The sequence below is a fragment of the Mauremys mutica genome, chromosome 1 (genome assembly GCF_020497125.1).
Source record: "Mauremys mutica isolate MM-2020 ecotype Southern chromosome 1, ASM2049712v1, whole genome shotgun sequence".
NCBI lineage: Eukaryota > Metazoa > Chordata > Testudines > Geoemydidae > Mauremys > Mauremys mutica.
In genome coordinates, this window is record NC_059072.1 from 372,979,823 (window position 1) to 372,998,360 (window position 18,538).

General features: G+C 46.5%; 2 protein-coding genes across 2 annotated transcripts; both read right to left on the minus strand.

Moving 5' to 3' along the window:
* Positions 1-396: 396 nt before the first annotated feature.
* On the minus strand, positions 397-2,388 carry LOC123363341 (olfactory receptor 51E2-like). Its single transcript, XM_045004197.1, has 2 exons — positions 1,818-2,388; positions 397-494 (listed from the first exon to the last, which is right to left on the minus strand). The coding sequence occupies exons 1-2, from the start codon at positions 2,386-2,388 to the stop codon at positions 397-399; spliced, it is 669 nt and encodes a 222-aa protein (XP_044860132.1).
* Positions 2,389-9,262: 6,874 nt separating this feature from the next.
* On the minus strand, positions 9,263-17,406 carry LOC123363351 (olfactory receptor 52R1-like). Its single transcript, XM_045004207.1, has 2 exons — positions 16,627-17,406; positions 9,263-9,364 (listed from the first exon to the last, which is right to left on the minus strand). The coding sequence occupies exons 1-2, from the start codon at positions 17,404-17,406 to the stop codon at positions 9,263-9,265; spliced, it is 882 nt and encodes a 293-aa protein (XP_044860142.1).
* Positions 17,407-18,538: the final 1,132 nt, after the last annotated feature.

Here is an 18,538-nt window from a genome sequence, read left to right on the forward strand (position 1 = left end):
CATCAATCCATGCTCTCCAAATCTTCCTGCACCAGTCTCTCATATTTCAATCTTGTAAGTAACAGCCGGGCAAGGCGTGTTCGTTTTATCTTTGTTTTCTCAACTTATAAGTGTTCCTTTCAGCTGAGAAGATTTTACCTCTGTTTGCTGTAACTGTGCACCTAAGGCTAGAGGGGGTTCCTCTGGGATCTATGAATCTGATTCCCCTGTAAAGTTATTTTCCATCCTGATTGTACAGAGATGATTTTTACCTTTCTTTCTTTAATTAAAAGCCTTCTTTTAAAAAACCTGGTTGATTTTTCCTTGTTTTAAGATCCAAGGGGGTTGGATTTCGACTCACCAGGAACTGGTGCGGGGTGCGGATAAAGGAGGGGGAATGGTTAACTTCTCCTTGTTTTAAGATCCAAGGCTTTGGATCGGTATCACCGGGAACTTGGTGGAGAAATCTCTCAGGGCTACCCAGGGAAGGGTATAGTACTGGGGAGGTAGATATTCTGGGGGGGAGGGGGAGGTAGACAGAGTTTCCCAAATAACTCATAAATAATTTGGGTGGTGGCAGCAAAACCAGCTCTAAGGTGGAATTTAAGCTTAGAGGTTCTCATGCAGGTCTCCACATCTGTACCCTAGAGTTACGAGTGGGGAAAGAACCTTGACAGACAGATAATATAAGTTGCGCCAATTATCTCCTTCGCTGTGAGGTACCCAAACCTCCCTGACATCTGCCCAGCATCCCAACTTCTCAGCTAAGACGGGGTCTTGTCCTATCACCTCACTTACCTGTTGTCCTCTCTTAGCCTGTCCCTAGGATCTGGCTCAGGGCAAGGGGCTCCCAGCCCAGCCCCATTGCAGGGCCCTGCCTGTTACAGGCCCCCCACCAGGAGGAACAAAGCGGAGGTGAAAGCTAAGGAAACAAGCCACACAAGGGTCTCTGCCCTCAGGACTCTGTAGCTGAGCTTCAGGGCCCACAAGCTGTATGGTGCACAATCTCGCCCGCCTGCAACACAACCCTGCTACCAACCCTCAGCTGCACTTATAGGGTTTCCTAGCTTCCCTCCCCGCTCCTCATTGGTCTGTCAGCCCCAGCACTGTGTCCTCACTGCCCTCACTGCAGGCTCCTTGTCAGGCTGCAGCAGCTCCTGTCCCAGCCCCAGAGCAGAGGGAGCCCAGCTGGGGGGCAGGGGCGGAGGGAGGTGGAGATAATCCAGAAAATGCTGGGGCTGGGGAGCTGAGGAGAAAGCAACAGGGGTGACACTTTGGAGGAAAAGGCAGAAGTGAGGTGGGGCCTGGAGGAAGAGGTGGAGAAGAGAGTGGGGCCTTGACGGAATCGGTGGGAGAGTGGGAGGGGCCTTGTGGAAAGGTGTGGGGCAGGGGGCAAGGCCTTGGGGAATAGATGGGGCAGGGCACAGGGTCTCAGGTGTCCCGTTACCAGCAATTAGAAAGGTGACAACCCAGTGAGTTAATGAGCTGTACCCAGACTGAGTCCTCCGTTTGTCATGCAGACGCACCAGAGTAAGGCCAGGAAATGATTTTTTGTCCTTTTGACTGTGCAGTCAGTGTTTCAGGGAGGAGGGACCAGCACCATGTCACCAGTCAGCTCTGAACGGAAACTCAATCTCACAGCCAGAGCACCAGGAGAAAACTTTAGGCCGCTTTATGAGTAAAGAGCCGGAGCAGCCTGTCCCGGATCTGTTTGGTCCTTATCCCATAGATGATGGGATTTAGCATGGGGGGAATAAAGAGGTACACGTTGGGAAAGAGAACTTGGAAATGCAGGGGCACATCATGGGCAAATCTGTACATGAGAGAGAAGAAGAGACCTGGGATATAAAAGGCTAAAATGACAAAGAGGTGGGAGCCGCAGGTCCCAAAAGCCTTGAACTGGGCATCCTTTGTGGGGAGGCTGAAGATGACCCTGAGGATCTGGACATAGGTCAAGGCAATAAAAATTGCATCCAGACCCAACACACAGAAAAGCACAAAGAGGCCATAGTAACTATTGACACAGGTGTCAGCGCAGGCCAACTTCACCACTGCTATATGTGCGCAGTACGACTGGGGGATGATGTTGGTTCTGCAATATGGCCATTGCCTCGCCAGGAAGGGATAGGGTAGTATGATCATGCAGCCACGCAGCACTATGGCCATGATGGCCTTGGCCACCACGGGATTTGTCAGGATGATGGAATGCCTCAGGGGATCACAGATGGCCACGTAGCGATCAAAAGCCATGCCCACAAAGATGCCAGACTCTATCACTGAGACGCAATGAACGAAGTACATCTGGGTGAGGCAGGCACTGAAATCGATCTCCCTGAAATTGAACCAGAAAATGCTCAGCATTTTGGGCAGGGTGGACATGCACAGGACCAGGTCACTGATGGCCAGCATGCAGAGGAAATAGTACATGGGAACATGGAGGCTCGGCTCCCTCTTCACAATGAACAGGATGGTGAAGTTCCCCAAGATGGCTATGGCGTACATGGTGCAGAAGGGGATGGAGATCCAGATGTGGGCCGCCTCCAGGCCAGGAATGCCCAGTAGGATGAAGGTGGAGGGGTTGGTGATGTAAGTTGTGTTGGAATCTGACATGGAGTAGGGGAGAAGGTGTCCAACTCTGAGGCAGACGGTGTCTCCTGCATGTACCGTGTGTTCCACTGACTTCCTGTATGTGCCCAGGCTGATGGTCACAGTACAAACACCTGTATGGAAACACAATATTAATCTCCTCACTCCTCACACACTGAAAAATGAAATTTTCATTTTTTAGATAAATGAATTAAGATGACATGACCTTACTAATCAGAATTCCGTATTTTATGGTGCACCCTTCCTCAATAATTCTTACACATTGTGCCATGGGAAACCTTAATAGACACCAGCAGGAAACATTATGGTGGATACTGTTTAAACATCATTGTTCCTTAGGCCTTCTCTACACTGCCAAGTTTTTTCATGAAAAAGCAACTTTTAGTGAAGAAACAGTGGCAGTGTCCATACTGCAAATCCACTTTCTATGATGGAACTCCTCTGTTTCAGTTTTTTAGGCAAAAAGTTTTGTCGCCGCTGTGCCAGTGTAGACACTTGCACTTGATTTTATCATTGTAATTGGCCTCCTGAAAATGTCACACAATGCCCATCCTGACCCCTGTTGTCAGCAGTTTCAACTCCTCTGCCCTGCACCGAGGTAAACACCCTCTGCCCCTCCCCATTTAAAGGCCCAGGAATTTTGAAATTCCCCTTCCTCTTTGGCGTAGAGACTTCACACTGCCTGTTTTCAGGTGACCATCGCGGCTCCCGCTTGGGCCACTGTGGAGCTGCCGGATCTGCTCAGTATTTGGGGAGAGGAGGCTGTGCGGTCCCAGTTGTGCTCCAGCTGTAGGAATGTCGATACCAATGGGCAGGTTTCATGCAGCGTGTAAGAAAAGAGCTGTGACCAGAACACGCTGCAGTGCACAGGAAAGGTGAAGGAGCTGAGTACCACGTACCAGGAATGCCGTGTACCAGAAGGCAATGAAAGCAAAAGGTTACTCCAGTGCTGCTTCCCAGACCTGCCATTTTTATAAGGAATTGGACACTATCCTCATCTGTCACACCACCTCCATAGCCAGGAGCCCTGTGGATATTTTGGTGGGTCTCTAGACGATGGAAATTGGACTCAACCCACAGGAGAAAGTCACTGATAAAGAGATGGAGTCATTAGAAGATGTGGAGCCCATGCTCAGGAGAGAGCTATCTGCCACAATGACCCCCTCCTGTGGGAATAGGTGGGAAACGTTATAGTGTTGTCCCATGATAAGTGCCTCGCGACCCCTCTCACACTGCTTTTTCCCACACACAATGTTCCCCGGTGCTGGGTACACTCACCATCCTTGCAGTGTTTGCTGGTATGTGTGCTTATCAAGGGTCAGCCAGAAAATGATTGGTGTGTTACCTGCGGTGTATTTTAATGTAGCGTTTCAATGCTGTATGTGTAATTAACAATAATTCTTCTGTTTATTGTTACTTTTGGTTCACCAGATATGTCTTTGAAAGGAGGCACCCCCCCCACTCCAGCCGAGCATCTCAGCTGGATAAGAAAGTGCCCAAGATGGGGTAAGGAAGATATGTTCTGGGAGGCGCAGCAGTTCTCTGATATAGACAAGAGGGAATACAGGCTGTGGAGGGAAAGCTACAAGAAGGAAAGAAAAGAAAATGAGGTATAAAGGAGGGATGAATCAGAGAGTCTGATACAAGCTTTGGAGCATCAAACCAACATGCTGCAGTCCCTTATAACCCTCTACACTGAGAAGATGCATGTCTGCCTTCCCCTTCAGAACCTTCAGAACTCTTCCCCATGCCCTCACCAAATTCCACCCGCACATTCATTTCTGATTTCTGGGACTTCAAGCTTTCCCCTAAACTACACCCCCACAAACAGTTTTTCAAATGATAGCTGGACTTATGCTTAACTCTAAAATTCATCCCTACTCTGGTACCTCCCCCCAGCCAAGAATGTATGTGTTTCTGTGTGTGAGCTCATAGTTTTGTGGGTTTTTTTGGCTACAATAATAAACACTCTTTATTTGTTTCCATGGAAGTTATGACAGAATATGGCAGCAGCAAACAAAGAAGCATTTTTGTCATTTCCTTACACTGCATCCTCGGCCTGAACAATCAGGACTGGTTCCTACCCTACAAAAACTGGGCTTCATTATACATTACAATCCCAAGCTCAGCAACAAACATTATTGTTCTTCATCTTCAGTGTGTTGCCTTGAAACCTCCCTGATCCAAATTGCACCCTGTTGTGTCCCTCTAATAGCCTTGGTAGGTGGCTGCTCAAAATCAGCAGCCAAGCATTCTGCCTCAGCAGTCCACTCCTAAGCAATTTTTTCACCCTTTCCTTTGCAAATATTATGCAACATGCAATATGTGGCTATGACCATAGAATATTATCCTCATTGACGTCTAACCTAGCATAAAGGCATCACCGCCGTGCCTTTAATCTGCCAAATGCACATTCCATGATCATCCTTCACCTACTCAGCCTTCTGTTGAAATGCTCCTTAGTGCTATCCAGGTTTCCCATGTACGGCTTCATGAGCCATGGCATTAAGGGGTATGCCAGGTATCCCAGGATAACTATAGGCATGTCGACATCTGCTGAGGGGATTTTCTTGTCTGGAAAGAAAGTCCTCACTGGCAGCTTTCAGTAAAGCCCGGTATTCCTGAAGACTCGTGCGTCATGCACTTTTCTGGAGCACCCCACAGAGATGTCAATGAAGAGCTTTCGGTGACCTATGAGCACCTGCAACACCATGGGAGAATCACCCTTTCCAACTGATGCACTCCATCATAGGTGGTCTGGTGCCAAATTTGAAATATGCATGCCATCTATCTGCCCTTCGCAGTTAAGGAAACCCATTTCTGCAAAGTCATCCACAATTTCATGCACGTTGCCAAGAGTCAGTCCTTCATAGCAGGATGTGATTAATGGCCCTGCACACCTGCCTTAACACAGCCCCAGTGGCTGATTTCCCGATTCCAAATTGATTTGCAACTGACCAGTAGTAGCCAGGTGTCACCAGCTTCCACTCTTGACCGCCAAGTGCTTCTCCATCAAGAGGGCAGCTCTCATTTGTGTGTCCTTGCACGGCAGGGATGGGATGAGCTCAACACACACTTCCAGAAGGATGGCTTTCCGCATCCTAAAGTTCCGAAGCCACTGCTTCTCATCCCAGACCGGCATGATGATGATGTGATCTCACCATTCCGTGCTCGTTCCCCAACCCCAAAAGTGATGTTCCAACCTGTTCAGCTCTTCCGTGAATGCCAAAAGCACTCTAATGCTGTTGCTATCCATGTCAGACAGCATGTCAGGCAATGGTGACTCCTATTGCCTTTGTAACTTCAAGATTGATTCCACTGCAACTCGTGATGTGCTACTAACAGCTAGCAGATCAGTGGGGAGCAGCATGGGATACATGCCTGCAAAGAGAGATGGCAAGTTGAGCAGGAAACAAGTGTTGTTAAAAATTTCGTGAACTGGAGATTGAAAAACATGGAATGTTGGGACATAAAGCAATGCATCATGGGTAATTGAGCTCAGTTCCATGATGTGTTGCAGTCTGCTCTGCCTTTTCACAACACCTATCGGTACAAGGTGGCGAGGTGAACTATGGGATAGCTACCAACAGTTCATTGCTCTCACTGTTGCTGCACCCACACCACAGTTATGAACTGACTAAAGAACCACACACCTCATTCAAAACTAGAAGTATGCAATCAGGCAGCAGCAAAGACACACACACACACACACACACACACACACACACACACAAAGGCAAATTATGAGAATATATGTTTGGTTGATCAAGGGAACCAAGCAGATGGAACAGACTTTGATTTCTCTGAGGCATTTGCTTCAGTAGGGGAAAATAGACAGATAAAATTATGAACACGATACAATATCAGTAGAGCACATATTAAATGCACAAAAATCTGGTTAACTCATAGATCTCAGAAAACATTTGATAATGTGCCATTGTCAGCAAATGGGCTGATTCTACTGGGGTTCTGCAGGGAGCAGTTCCAAACCCAATGGTATTTAATATTTTCATCGAGGATCTAGAAGCAAATTGAAAATCACTGCAGATAAAATTTGTGGACGATACAACGATGGGCTGCGTGGTTAGAATGAGGAGGCCGGGGCAGGCCCACCCATTGATCTGGAGCCTTCGGTGAGCTGGCCCATGCAAACAAAACATTTAAATATAATCAAATCAGATCAGGGAATGCAGGTCCGACCCACAGATAATGGGGGAAAAAGCTGAAGTACTCAATGCTTTTTTTCTCTGTCTTCATAGACAAGGTCAACTCCCAGACTGCTGCACTGTCCAGCACAGTATGGGGAGGAGGTGAGCAGCCCTTAGTGGTGAAAGAACAGGTTAAGGACTACTGAGAAAAGCTGGACGTGCATAAGTCCATGGGTCCAGATCTAATGAATCTGAGCATGTTGAGTGAATTGGCTTATATGATTGCAGAGCCATTGGCCATTATCTTTGAAAACTTGTGATGACTGGGGGAGATACCAGACAATTGGAAAAAAAGGCAAATATAGTGCCCATCTTTAAAAAAAGGGAAGAAGGAAAACCCAGGAAACTACAGACCGGTCAACCTCACCCCAGTGCCTGGAAAAATCATAGGGCAGGTCCTCAAGGAATCTATTTTGAAGCACTTGGAGGAGAGGAAGGTGACCAGGAACAGTCAATATAGATTCACCAAGGGCAAGTCATGCCTGACCCTCTCAATTGTCTTCTATGATGACATAATTGGCTTTGTGGTTATGGGGAAGCAGTGGACGTGATAAATCTTGACTTTAGCAAAGCTTTTGATACTGTCTCCCACAGTATTCTTGCCAGCAATTAAAAAAGTATGAATTGGATGAATGGACTAAAAGGTAGATAAATAGCTGGCTAGATTGTCGGGGTGAGTGGGTAGTGATCAATGGCTCAATGTCTAGCTGGCAGCTGGTGTCAAGCAGAGTGCCCCAGGGGTCTGTTGTGGGGCCAATTTACTTCAACATCTAAATTAATGATCTGGATAATGGGATTATTTGCAACCTCAGCAAATTTGCAGATGACACTAAGTTGCAGGGAGAGGTAGATATGCTGTAGGGTAGGGATAGAGTCCAGAGTGACCTAGACAAATTGGAGGATTGGGTCACAATAAGTCTGATGAGGTTCAACAACGACAAGTGCAGAGTCCTGCATTTAGCACAGACGAATCCCTTACACCGCTACAGTTTGAGGACCGACTGACTAAGCAGCAGTTCTGCAGAAAAGGACCTAGGGGTTACAGTGGATGAGAAGCTGGATATGAGTCAGCAGTGTGCCCTTGTTGCCAAGAAGGCTAACGGCATATTGGACTGCATTAGTAGGAGCATTGCCGGCAGATGAAGGGACGTGATCGTTCCCCCATATTCGGCATTGGTGAGGCCTCATCTGGAGTACTGTGTCCAGATTTGGTCCCCCCACTACAGAAGGGATGTGGACAAATTGGAGAGAGTCCAGCGAAGGGCAATGAAAATTATCAGGAAGCTGAAACACATGACTTATGAGGAGATGCTGAGGGAACTGGGATTGTTTAGTCTGCAGAAGAGAAGAGTGAGGGGGGATTTGCTTTCAACTACCTGAAAGGGGGTTCCAAAGAGGATGGAGCTTGGCTGTTGTCAGTGGTAGAAGATGACAGAACAAGGAGAAATGGTCTCAAGTTGCAGTGGGGGAGGTCTAGGTTCGATATTAGGAACCACTATTTCACTGGGAGGGTGGTGAAGCACTGGAATGGGTTCCCTAGGGAGGTGGTGGAATCTCCTTCCTTAGAGGTTTTTAAGTCCCAGCTTGACAAATCCCTGGTTGGGATGATTTAGTTGGGGTTGGTCCTGCTTTGAGCGTGGGGTTGGACTGGATGATCTCCTGAAGTCTCTTCCAACCCTAATCTTCTATGATTCTATGACTAGGGCACTGTGTTATGAAATGCAGGGACCCGGTAATGGATTTATTGGTCACTGTGGAAACAAATTCATCATGAGCTCCCAGTGCGATACTGTGTCCAAAATGGCAAATGTGATACTTATATGCATAAGCGGGAGAGTGTTGAGTTGTAGCAGGGGAAGGAATTTACCTCTACACATGGCACTGGTGAAACCAACCACACCCAGTCTCGGGGTCTACATTTAAAAAGGATATTGGAAAATTGGAGAGGGTGCAGAAAAAACACACAAAAAAAATCGGAGGCTGCAGAATGTGAGAGACTTAAAGAGGTTCATCTATTTATCTTACCAAAATCATGACCCAGCGGAGACTTTCATGGGGAGGAAACCCTGGGTATTAATGTGCTCTGTAGTCTAGCGGAGAAAGGCAGAGCTAGATCCAATTTCTAGAAACTAAAGCCAGACAAATTCCAGTTTGTGATTAATCTTTGAAACAAAATGCGAAGGGAAGTGGTGGATTCTCCAACTCCTCATGGCTGCAGATCCAGGATGGATATTTTTCTGGAAGATCTGCTTGAGGGCTTGTCTACACTTAAAACACTACAGCAGGACTGACATAGTGCTTCAGTGTAACCACTACTTACACAAACGGCAGGGATTCTGCTGTCACCATAGGTAATCCACCTCTGCAAGAGGTGGGAGTTAGGTGGATGTAGAATTCCTTGGTAGACATCATGCTGCAAAAAAAACAAATACCATTTTTTTTGCATTGGCAGAGGCATAGCGTGAAATTCACTGGATGTGATAGGGGCACTTTGATTGGTGCTGGTTAGGTCTCAGCTGGAGTTCTGTGTCCAGTTTGGGTCTCCAATGTGTAGGGACGATGTAGAGAAACTGGAAAGGATCCAGAGGGGAGCAAAAAAGATGAGCCAGAGGATGGAATGAAAACCATAGAAGCAAAGGCTGAAGGAACTGGGTATGTTTAGTTTGGAAAAGAGGGATTATGCGGGGACATGACAGCGGTATTAAGATACTTGAAAGGTTGCTATAAAATGGAGGAAAGCTGTTATTTCTTGCCACAGAGGGCAGGCAGGTTGAGAAAAGTCCTTCACTGCAGGTTTTCCAAAGGAGGCTGGACAGGCATCTGTCTTGGATGGTTTAGACACAATAAATCCTGTATCTTGGCAGGGGTTGGACTAGCTGATACTCGTGGCCCCTTCTAACCTTGTGGCTCTATGATTCCATGATATAAAATCCTAGTGTAGACCAGGTCTTCACGAAACACAAGTTATGGAGCTCAATATTGGAGTAACTGTGAGAAATGAATGGCAGGCATTATACAGGAGGTCAGACTGTATGATCTAATGGTCCCTTCTGACCCTGAACATTATGAATCGATCGATAAAGGAAGTAGATCAGGCATTTACATTTACTCTAGCTCATAAAACATGAACAAGGAAACATTCAATTACATTGCAAAGTCGCTCTGAACATATCCATATCCCCATTATACCCATTGGTATACTGAGGTGCAGGGAGACATGAGTTGGCCAAAGTCACAGAGCAAATAACAGACAGAACCCAGGAGTTCTGATTTCCTAGCTATAACAACGGTCGCTCCATCAGTAACTGTGTGCAATACAAACAGGAAATGGACTCAGGATCTGGTAGGGCCTGTTCGCTGGCTGGGTGTGATGGACTTCTGCAGGGTGCACCCTGGAACTGGGTTTACCGCCAAGCCCTCTGGTTTACCAGTCTGAGCCCCCACTGACACTGTGAGGCTGTGACAAGCTGCAATCCTCTCCAGTTCTTGCACTTATGCAGCTTTTGACAGACAGGGACATACTCAGCTGTACTTGTCCTAGTTGAATCTGGCGATCTACAATGTTGACTAAGAAATAAATGTGCACCCAATCACGATTTTGCCTGTACAGTCTGTTTTTTGGCTTCTGTGTCTGGGTGCCATTTAGGGTTCCCAGGTACAGTTTTAAACCAGAAAGTCAGAAATGGAACCTGGCAGTGTCCAGTTCTTGCAGGACCAGGAGGAGGCATCGGGTCATTAACCCAAGCCAGCCCCTGGTCAGCCGGGGCCGGCTCCTTTTCAGGCGGCAGCAGCTCCCATCCCAGCCTGGGAGCAGCAAGAGCCAAGCTGGGCAGAGGTGCCATTTAGGGGAGCTAGCCGGGGCTCTACCCCCCCACCTCCAATTTTCCTACCTGAAGTCTCCTCACAGCGCACGCCCCACCCCCAGAGGGGGCTCTTAGCTGCAACACAGCTTGAGTGTGGAACGTGATGGGTTCTGTGCGGCTCCCAGCTTCATCCTTTCAGGCAGGGATTTTGTTTATGAACAGAAGAAGAAGGATTCAGATAAGAAAGGGCTTGTCGTTAAATAAAATTAAGGATCATTAGATGATCTTGAAAGCATTGGCAGGCACTTCCGTGAAAAGAGAGGAAACAAAGTCCCAAGCAGACTGCAAAGAGCTACAAAAAGATCTTTCAAAACTGGGCGAATGGGCAACAAAATGGCTTGGGACTTAACTATCTTGAGTAGTTTATTATCTGAATATTTTGCCACCTCACTCTTTACACCTTTTTCCAGATCATTTATGAATATTGGGGGAAGTCTACGTTGGATATTAGGAAACACTATTTCACTAGGAGGGTGGTGAAGCACTGGAATGGGTTCCCTAGGCTGCTAGGGAAGACACTGAAATCCAGGACCTCTATGGTGGCATTCTCAGAAATGCTCCCAGTTCCACGCGCAGGGCCAGGTAGGCAGGCAGAGCTTCAGAGTCTCATGTAGAGAGGAGGGGTTCACATTCATTAGGAACTGGGGAAACTTCTGAGATGGGATGGGAGGAGCCTATACAGGAGAGATAGGCTCCACCTAAACCAAAGTGGAACCAGACTGCTGGCACTAATCATTAAAAAGGTTGTAGAGCAGTTTTTAAACTAGGAGATGGGGGAAAGCCGACTGCTGCAGAGGAGCGTGTAGATCGGACTCAGACTTTCCTTAGGGAAGAGTCTGATAGAGAATCTCCAGGTTATAGTCAGGAGCAGGGGAAGGAAGAGTATAAAGTAAGGGTCGGATCAGATGATAAACAGTCACATAAAAAAGAATCTGGCACATCAGAAAAAGGCAGGCTAATAAACAGGGACAAGTTTTTAAAGTTCTTGTACACAAATGCCAGTAGTCTGAATAATAAGATGGGTGAACTAGAGTGCCTTGTGATGAAGGAGGATATAGATATAATAGGCATCACAGAAACCTGGTGGACTGAGAGCAATGAATGGGACACAATCATTCCGGGGTACAAAATATATCAGAAGGACAGAACAGGTCGTGCGGGGGGAGGAGTGGCACTATATGTGAAAGAAAGTGTAGACTCAAATGAAGTAAAAATCTTAAGTGAATCCACATGTTCCATAGAATCTCTATGGATAGAAATTTCATGCTCTAGTAAAAATATAACATTAGGGATCTATTATCGACCACCTGACCAGGACAGTAATAGTGATGATGAAATGCTAAGGGAAATTAGAGAGGCTATCAAAATTAAGAACCCAATAATAGTGGGGGATTTCAATTATCCCCATATTGACTGGGAACATTTCACTTCTGGACAAAATGAAGAGATAAAATTTCTTGATACTTTAAATGACTGCTTCATGGAGCAGCTGGTACGGGAACCTACAAGGGGAGAGGCAACTCTAGATTTAATCCTGAGTGGAGCACAGGAGCTGGTCCAAGATATAACTATAGCAGGACCGCTTGGAAATAGTGACCATAATACAATAGCATTCAACATCCCTGTGGTGGGAAGAACACCTCAACTGCCCAACACTGTGGCATTTAATTATAAAAGGGGGAACTATACAAAAATGAGGGGGTTAGTTAGACAAAAGTTAAAAGGTAAAGTGACTAAAGTGAAATCCCTGCAAGTGGCGTGGGCCCTTTTTAAAGACACCATAATAGAGGCCCAACTTCATTGTATACCCCAAATTCAGAAACACAGAAAAAGAACTAAAAAAGAGCCACCGTGGCTTAACAACCATGTAAAAGAAGCAGTGAGAGATAAAAAGACTTCCTTTAAAAGGTGGAAGTCAAACCCTAGTCAGGCAAATAGAAAGGAGCACAAACACTGCCAACTTAAGTGCAAGAATGTAATAAGAAAAGCCAAAGAGGAGTTTGAAGAACGGCTAGCCAAAAACTTCAAAGGTAATAACAAAATGTTTTTGAAGTACATCAGAAGCAGGAAGCCTGCTAAACAACCTGTGGGGCCCCTTGACGATCAAAATACAAAAGGAGCGCTTAAAGACGATAAAGTCATTGTGGAGAAACTAAATGGATTCTTTGCTTCAGTCTTCACGGCTGAGGATGTTAGGGAGATTCCCAAACCTGAGCTGGCTTTTGTAGGTGACAAATCTGAGGAACTGTCACAGATTGAAGTGTCACTAGAGGAGGTTTTGGAATTAATTGATAAAATCAACATTAACAAGTCACTGGGACCAGATGGCATTCACCCAAGAGTTCTGAAAGAACTCAAATGTGAAGTGGCAGAACTATTAACTAAGGTTTGTAACCTGTCCTTTAAATTGGCTTTGGTACCCAATGTCTGGAAGTTAGCTAATGTAACGCCAATATTTAAAAAGGGCTCTAGAGGGGATGACGGCAATTACAGACCGGTAAGTCTAACGTCGGTACCGGGCAAATTAGTCGAAACCATAGTTAAGAATAAAATTGTCAGACACATAGAAAAACATGAACTGTTGAGCAATAGTCAACATGGTTTCTGTAAGGGGAAATCGTGTCTTAGTAATCTATTAGAGTTCTTTGAAGGGGTCAACAAACATGTGGACAAGGGGGATCCGGTGGACATAGTGTACTTAGATTTCCAGAAAGCCTTTGACAAGGTCCCTCACCAAAGGCTCTTACGTAAATTAAGCTGTCATGGGATAAAAGGGAAGGGCCTTTCATGGACTGAGAACTGGTTAAAGGACAGGGAACAAATGGTAGGAATTAATGGTAAATTCTCAGAATGGAGAGGGGTAACTAGTGGTGCTCCCCAAAGGTCAGTCCTAGGACCAATCCTATTTAATTTATTCATAAATGATCTGGAGAAAGGGGTAAACAGTGAGGTGGCAAAGTTTGCAGATGATACTAAACTGCTTAAGATAGTTAAGACCAAAGCAGATTGTGAAGAACTTCAAAAAGATCTCACAAAACTAAGTGATTGGGCAATAAAATGGCAAATGAAATTTAATGTGGATAATTGTAAAGTAATGCACATTGGGAAAAATAACCCCAACTATACATACAACATGATGGGGGCTAATTTAGCTACAGCAAGTCAGGAAAAAGATCTTGGAATTATCATGGATAGTTCTCTGAAGATGTCCACGCAGTGTGCAGAGGTGGTCAAAAAAGCAAACAGGATGTTAGGAATCAATAAAAAGGGGATAGAGAATAAGACTGAGAATATATTATTTCCCTTATATAAATCCATAGTACGCCCACATCTTGAATACTGTATACAGATGTGGTCTCCTCACCTCAAAAAAATATTCTAGCACTAGAAAATGTTCAGAAGAGGGCAACTAAAATGATTAGGGGGTTAGAGAGGGTCCCATATGAGGAAAGATTAAAGAGGCTAGGACTCTTCAGCTTGGAAAAGGGAAGACTAAGGGAGGATATGACAGAGGTATATAAAATCATGAATGATGTGGAGAAAGTGGATAAGGAAAAGTTATTTACTTCTTCCCATAAAACAAGAACTAGGGGTCACCAAATGAAATTAATAGGCAGCAGGTTTAAAACAAATAAAAAGAAGTTCTTCTTCACGAAGTGCACAGTCAACTTGTGGAACTCCTTACCTGAGGAGGTTGTGAAGGCTAGGACTATAACAATGTTTAAAAGGGGACTGGATAAATTCATGGTGGCTAAGTCCATAAATGGCTATTAGCTAGGATGGGTAAGAATGGTGTCACTAGCCTCTGTTCATCAGAGGATGGAGATGGATGGCAGGAGAGATATCACTTGACCATTGCCTGTTAGGTTCACTCCCTCTGGGGCACCTGGCATTGGCCACTGTCGGTAGACAGATACTGGGCTAGATGGACCTTAGGTCTGACCCGGTACGGCCTTTCTTACGTTCTTATGTTCTTATGTGGAGAAATTTCCTTCATTAGAGGTTTTTAAGGCTCAGCTTGACAAATGCCTGGCCTATAAAATCCTTCCTGGCCAGAGACACCAAAATCCTTTTACCTGTAAAGGGTTAAGAAGCTCAGGTAGCCTGGCTGGCACCTGACCCAAAGGACCAATAAGGGGACAAGATACTTTCAAATCTTGGTGGTGAAAAGGTTTGTGTTTGGGCTCTTTGTTTTGGGGGTTCTTCACTCTTAGGTCTAAGAGGGACCAGCAATCAATCCATGCTCTCCAAATCTTTCTGCACCAGTCTATCATATTTCAATCTTGTAAGAAACAGCCGGGCAAGGCGTGTTCGTTTTATCTTTGTTTTCTCAACTTATAAGTTTTCCTTTCAGCTGAGAAGATTTTACCTCTCTTTGCTGTAACTGTGCACCGAAGTCTAGAAGGGGTTCCTCTGGGCTATAGGAATCTGATTACCCTGTAAAGTTATTTTCCATCCTGATTGTACAGAGATGATTTTTACCTTTCTCTTTCTTTCTTTCTTTCTTTCTTTCTTTCTTTCTTTCTTTCTTTAATTAAAAGCCTTCTTTTTAAGAACCTGGTTGATTTTTCCTTGTTTTAAGATCCAAGGGGGTTGGATTTCGACTCACCAGGAACTGGTGCGGGGTGCGGATAAAGGAGGGGGAATGGTTAACTTCTCCTTGTTTTAAGATCCAAGGCTTTGGATCGGTATCACCGGGAACTTGGTGGAGAAATCTCTCAAGGCTACCCAGGGAAGGGTATAGTACTGGGGAGGCAGATATTCTGGGGGGCAGGGGGAGGTAGACAGAGTTTCCCAAATAACTCTTAAATAATTTGGGTGTAGCAGCAAAACCAGATCTAAGGTGGAATTTAAGCTGAGAGGTTCTCATGCAGGTCTCCACATCTGTACCCTAGAGTTCCGAGTGGGGAAAGAACCTTGACAGCCAGATAATAGAAGTTGCACCATTTATCTCCTTCGCTGTGAGGTACCCAAACCTCTCTGACATCTGCCCAGCATCCCAACTTCTCAGCTAACACGGGGGCTTGTCCTATCACCTCACTTACCTGCTGTCCTCTCTTACCCTGCCCCCGGGACCTGGCTCAGGGCAAAGGGCTCCCAGCCCATCCCCATTGCAGGGCCCTGCCTGCTACAGGCCCCCCGCCAGGAGGAACAAAGCGGAGCTGAAAGCTAAGGAAACAAGCCACACAAGGGTCTCTGCCCTCAGGACTCTGTAGCTGAGCTTTAGGGCCCACAAGCTGTATGGTGCACAGTCTCACCTGCCTGCAACACAACCCTGCTACCAACCCTCAGCTGCACTTATAGGGTTTCCTAGCTTCCCTCTCCGCTCCTCATTGGTCCGTCAGCCCCAGCACTGTGTCCTCGCTGCACTCACTGCAGGCTCTTTGTCAGGCTGCAGCAGCTCCTGTCCCAGCCCCAGAGCAGAGGGAGCCCAGCTGGGGGGCAGGGGTGGAGGGAGGTGGAGATAATCCAGAAAATGCCGGGGCTGGGGAGGTGAGGAGCAAGCAATAGGGGTGGCACTTTGGAGGAAGATGCAGAAGTGAGGCAGAGCCTGGAGGAAGAGGTGGATAAGGGAGTGGGGCCTTGCAGTTATAGGCGTGAGAGTGGGAGGGGCCTTGTGGAAAGGTGTGGGGCAGGGGGCAAGGACCTGGGGAATAGGAGGGGCAGAGTGCAGGTTCTCAGGTGTCCAGTTACCCAAAATTAGAAAGGTGGCAACCCTGTCAGTTAATGAGCTGTACCCAGACTGATTCCTCCGTTTGTCATGCAGACGCAGCAGAGTAAGGCCAGGAAAGGATTTAATGTCCCTTTGGCCTTGCAGTCAGTGTTTCAGGGGAGAGGGACCAGCACCATGTCACCAGTCAGCTCTGAATGGAAACTAAAGCTCAGAACCAGAGCACCAGGAGAAAACTTTAGGTCTCTTTATGAGTAAAGAGCCGGAGCAGCCTGTCCCGGATCTGTTTGGTCCTTACCCCATAGATGATGGGATTTAGCATGGGGGGAATAAAGAGGTACACATTGGGAAAGAGAACTTGGAAATGCAGGGGCACATTCTGGGCAAATCTATACATGAGAGAGAAGATGAGACCTGGGATATAAAAGGCTAAAATGACAAAGAGGTGGGAGCCGCAGGTCCCAAAAGCCTTGAACCGGGCATCGTTTGTGGGGAGGCTGAAGATGACCCTGAGGATCTGGACATAGGTCATGGCAATAAAAATTGCGTCCAGACCCAACACACAGAAAAGCACAAAGAGGCCATAGTAACTATTGACGCTGATGTCAGCGCAGGCCAACTTCACCACGGCCATATGCCCACAGTACGACTGGGGGATGACGTTGGTTCTGCAATATGGCCACTGTCTTGCCAGCAAGGAAAAGGGTAGTATGACTATGCTGCCACGCAGCACAATGGCCAGGCCAATCTTGGCCACCAGGGGATTTGTCAGGATGATGGAATGTCTCAGGGGATGGCAGATGGCCACGTAGCGATCAAAACCCATGGCCACAAAGGTGCCAGACTCTATCACTGAGACGCAATGAATGAAGAACATCTGGGTGAGGCAGGCACTGAAATCGATCTCCCTGGATTTGAACCAGAAAATACTCAACATTTTGGGCAGGGTGGACATGCACAGGACCAGGTAGCTGATGGCCAGCATGCAGAGGAAATAGTACATGGGAACATGGAGGCTCTGCTCCGACTTCACAATGAACAGGATGGTGAAGTTCCCCAAGATGGCTATGACGTACATAGTGCAGAAGGGGATGGAGATCCAGACATGGGCTGCCTCCAGGCCAGGAATGCCCAGTAGGATGAAGGTGGACGGGTTGGTGAAGTCGGTTGTGTTGGAATCTGACATGGAGTAGGGGAGAAGGTGTCCAACTCTGAGGCAGACGGTGTCTCCTGCATGTACCGTATGTTCCACTGACTTCCTGTATGTGCCCAGGCTGATGGTCACAGTACAAACACCTGTATGGAAACACAATGTTAATCTGAGACACTACATGCACTAATGGAGGCTGTTCTTATGGGTGAAGGAGATTGGTCACTCCTCACACACTGAAAAATGAAATTTTCATTTTTTAGATAAATGAATTATGATGACATGACCCTACTAATCAGAATTCCGTATTTTATAGTGCTCTCTTCCTCAATAATTCTTACACATTGTGGCATGGGAAACTTTAATAGACACCAGCAGGAAACATTATAGTGGATATTGTTTAACCATCATTGTTCCTTAGGCCTTCTCTACACTGCCAAGTTTTTTCATGAAAAAGCAACTTTTGGTGAAGAAACAGTGGCAGTGTACACACTGCAAATCCACTTTCTATGATGGAACTCCTCTGTTTCAGTGACATCATAAAACTACCTTGACAAGAGTTGTAAGGTTTATTACGCAAAAGTTTTGTCGCTTCTGTGCCAGTGTAGACACTTGCGCTGAATTTTATCACTGTAATTGGCCTCCTGAAAGTGTCTCACAATGCCCATCCTGACCCCTGTTGTCAGCAGTTTCAACTCCTCTGCCCTGCACTGAGGTAAACACCCTCTGCCCCTCCCCATTTAAAGACCCGGGAATTTTGAAATTCCCCTTCCTCTTTGGCGTGGAGAGTTCACACTGCCTGTTTTCAGGTGACCATTGCGGCTCCACGAAGCAAATGTTCTCCCGCTTGGGCCACTGTGGATCTGCTGGATCTGCTCAGTATTTGGGGGGAGGAGGCTGTGCGGTCCCAGTTGTGCTCCAGATGTAGGAATGTCGATACCAATGGGCAGGTTTCATGCAGCGTGTAAGAAAAGAGCTGTGACCAGAACACACTGCAGTGCACAGGAAAGGTGAAGGAGCTGAGTGCCACGTACCAGGAATGCCGTGTACCAGAAGGCAA

What these genes read in the sequence shown, in the direction of transcription:
- LOC123363341 (XM_045004197.1), bottom strand. Translation starts at nt 2,388, where the DNA reads ATGCTGGCCATCAGTGACCTGGTCCTGTGCATGTCCACCCTGCCCAAA. An exon ending in TTTAGCCTTTTATATCCCAG is followed by an intron (nt 495 to 1,817) that starts GTCTCTTCTTCT and finishes CCTCCCCCCCAG; the next exon opens with AATATCTACCTCCCCAGTAC.
- LOC123363351 (XM_045004207.1), bottom strand. Translation starts at nt 17,406, where the DNA reads ATGTACGTCATAGCCATCTTGGGGAACTTCACCATCCTGTTCATTGTG. An exon ending in TAAATCCCATCATCTATGGG is followed by an intron (nt 9,365 to 16,626) that starts GTAAGGACCAAA and finishes GATCCTTTCCAG; the next exon opens with TTTCTCTACATCGTCCCTAC.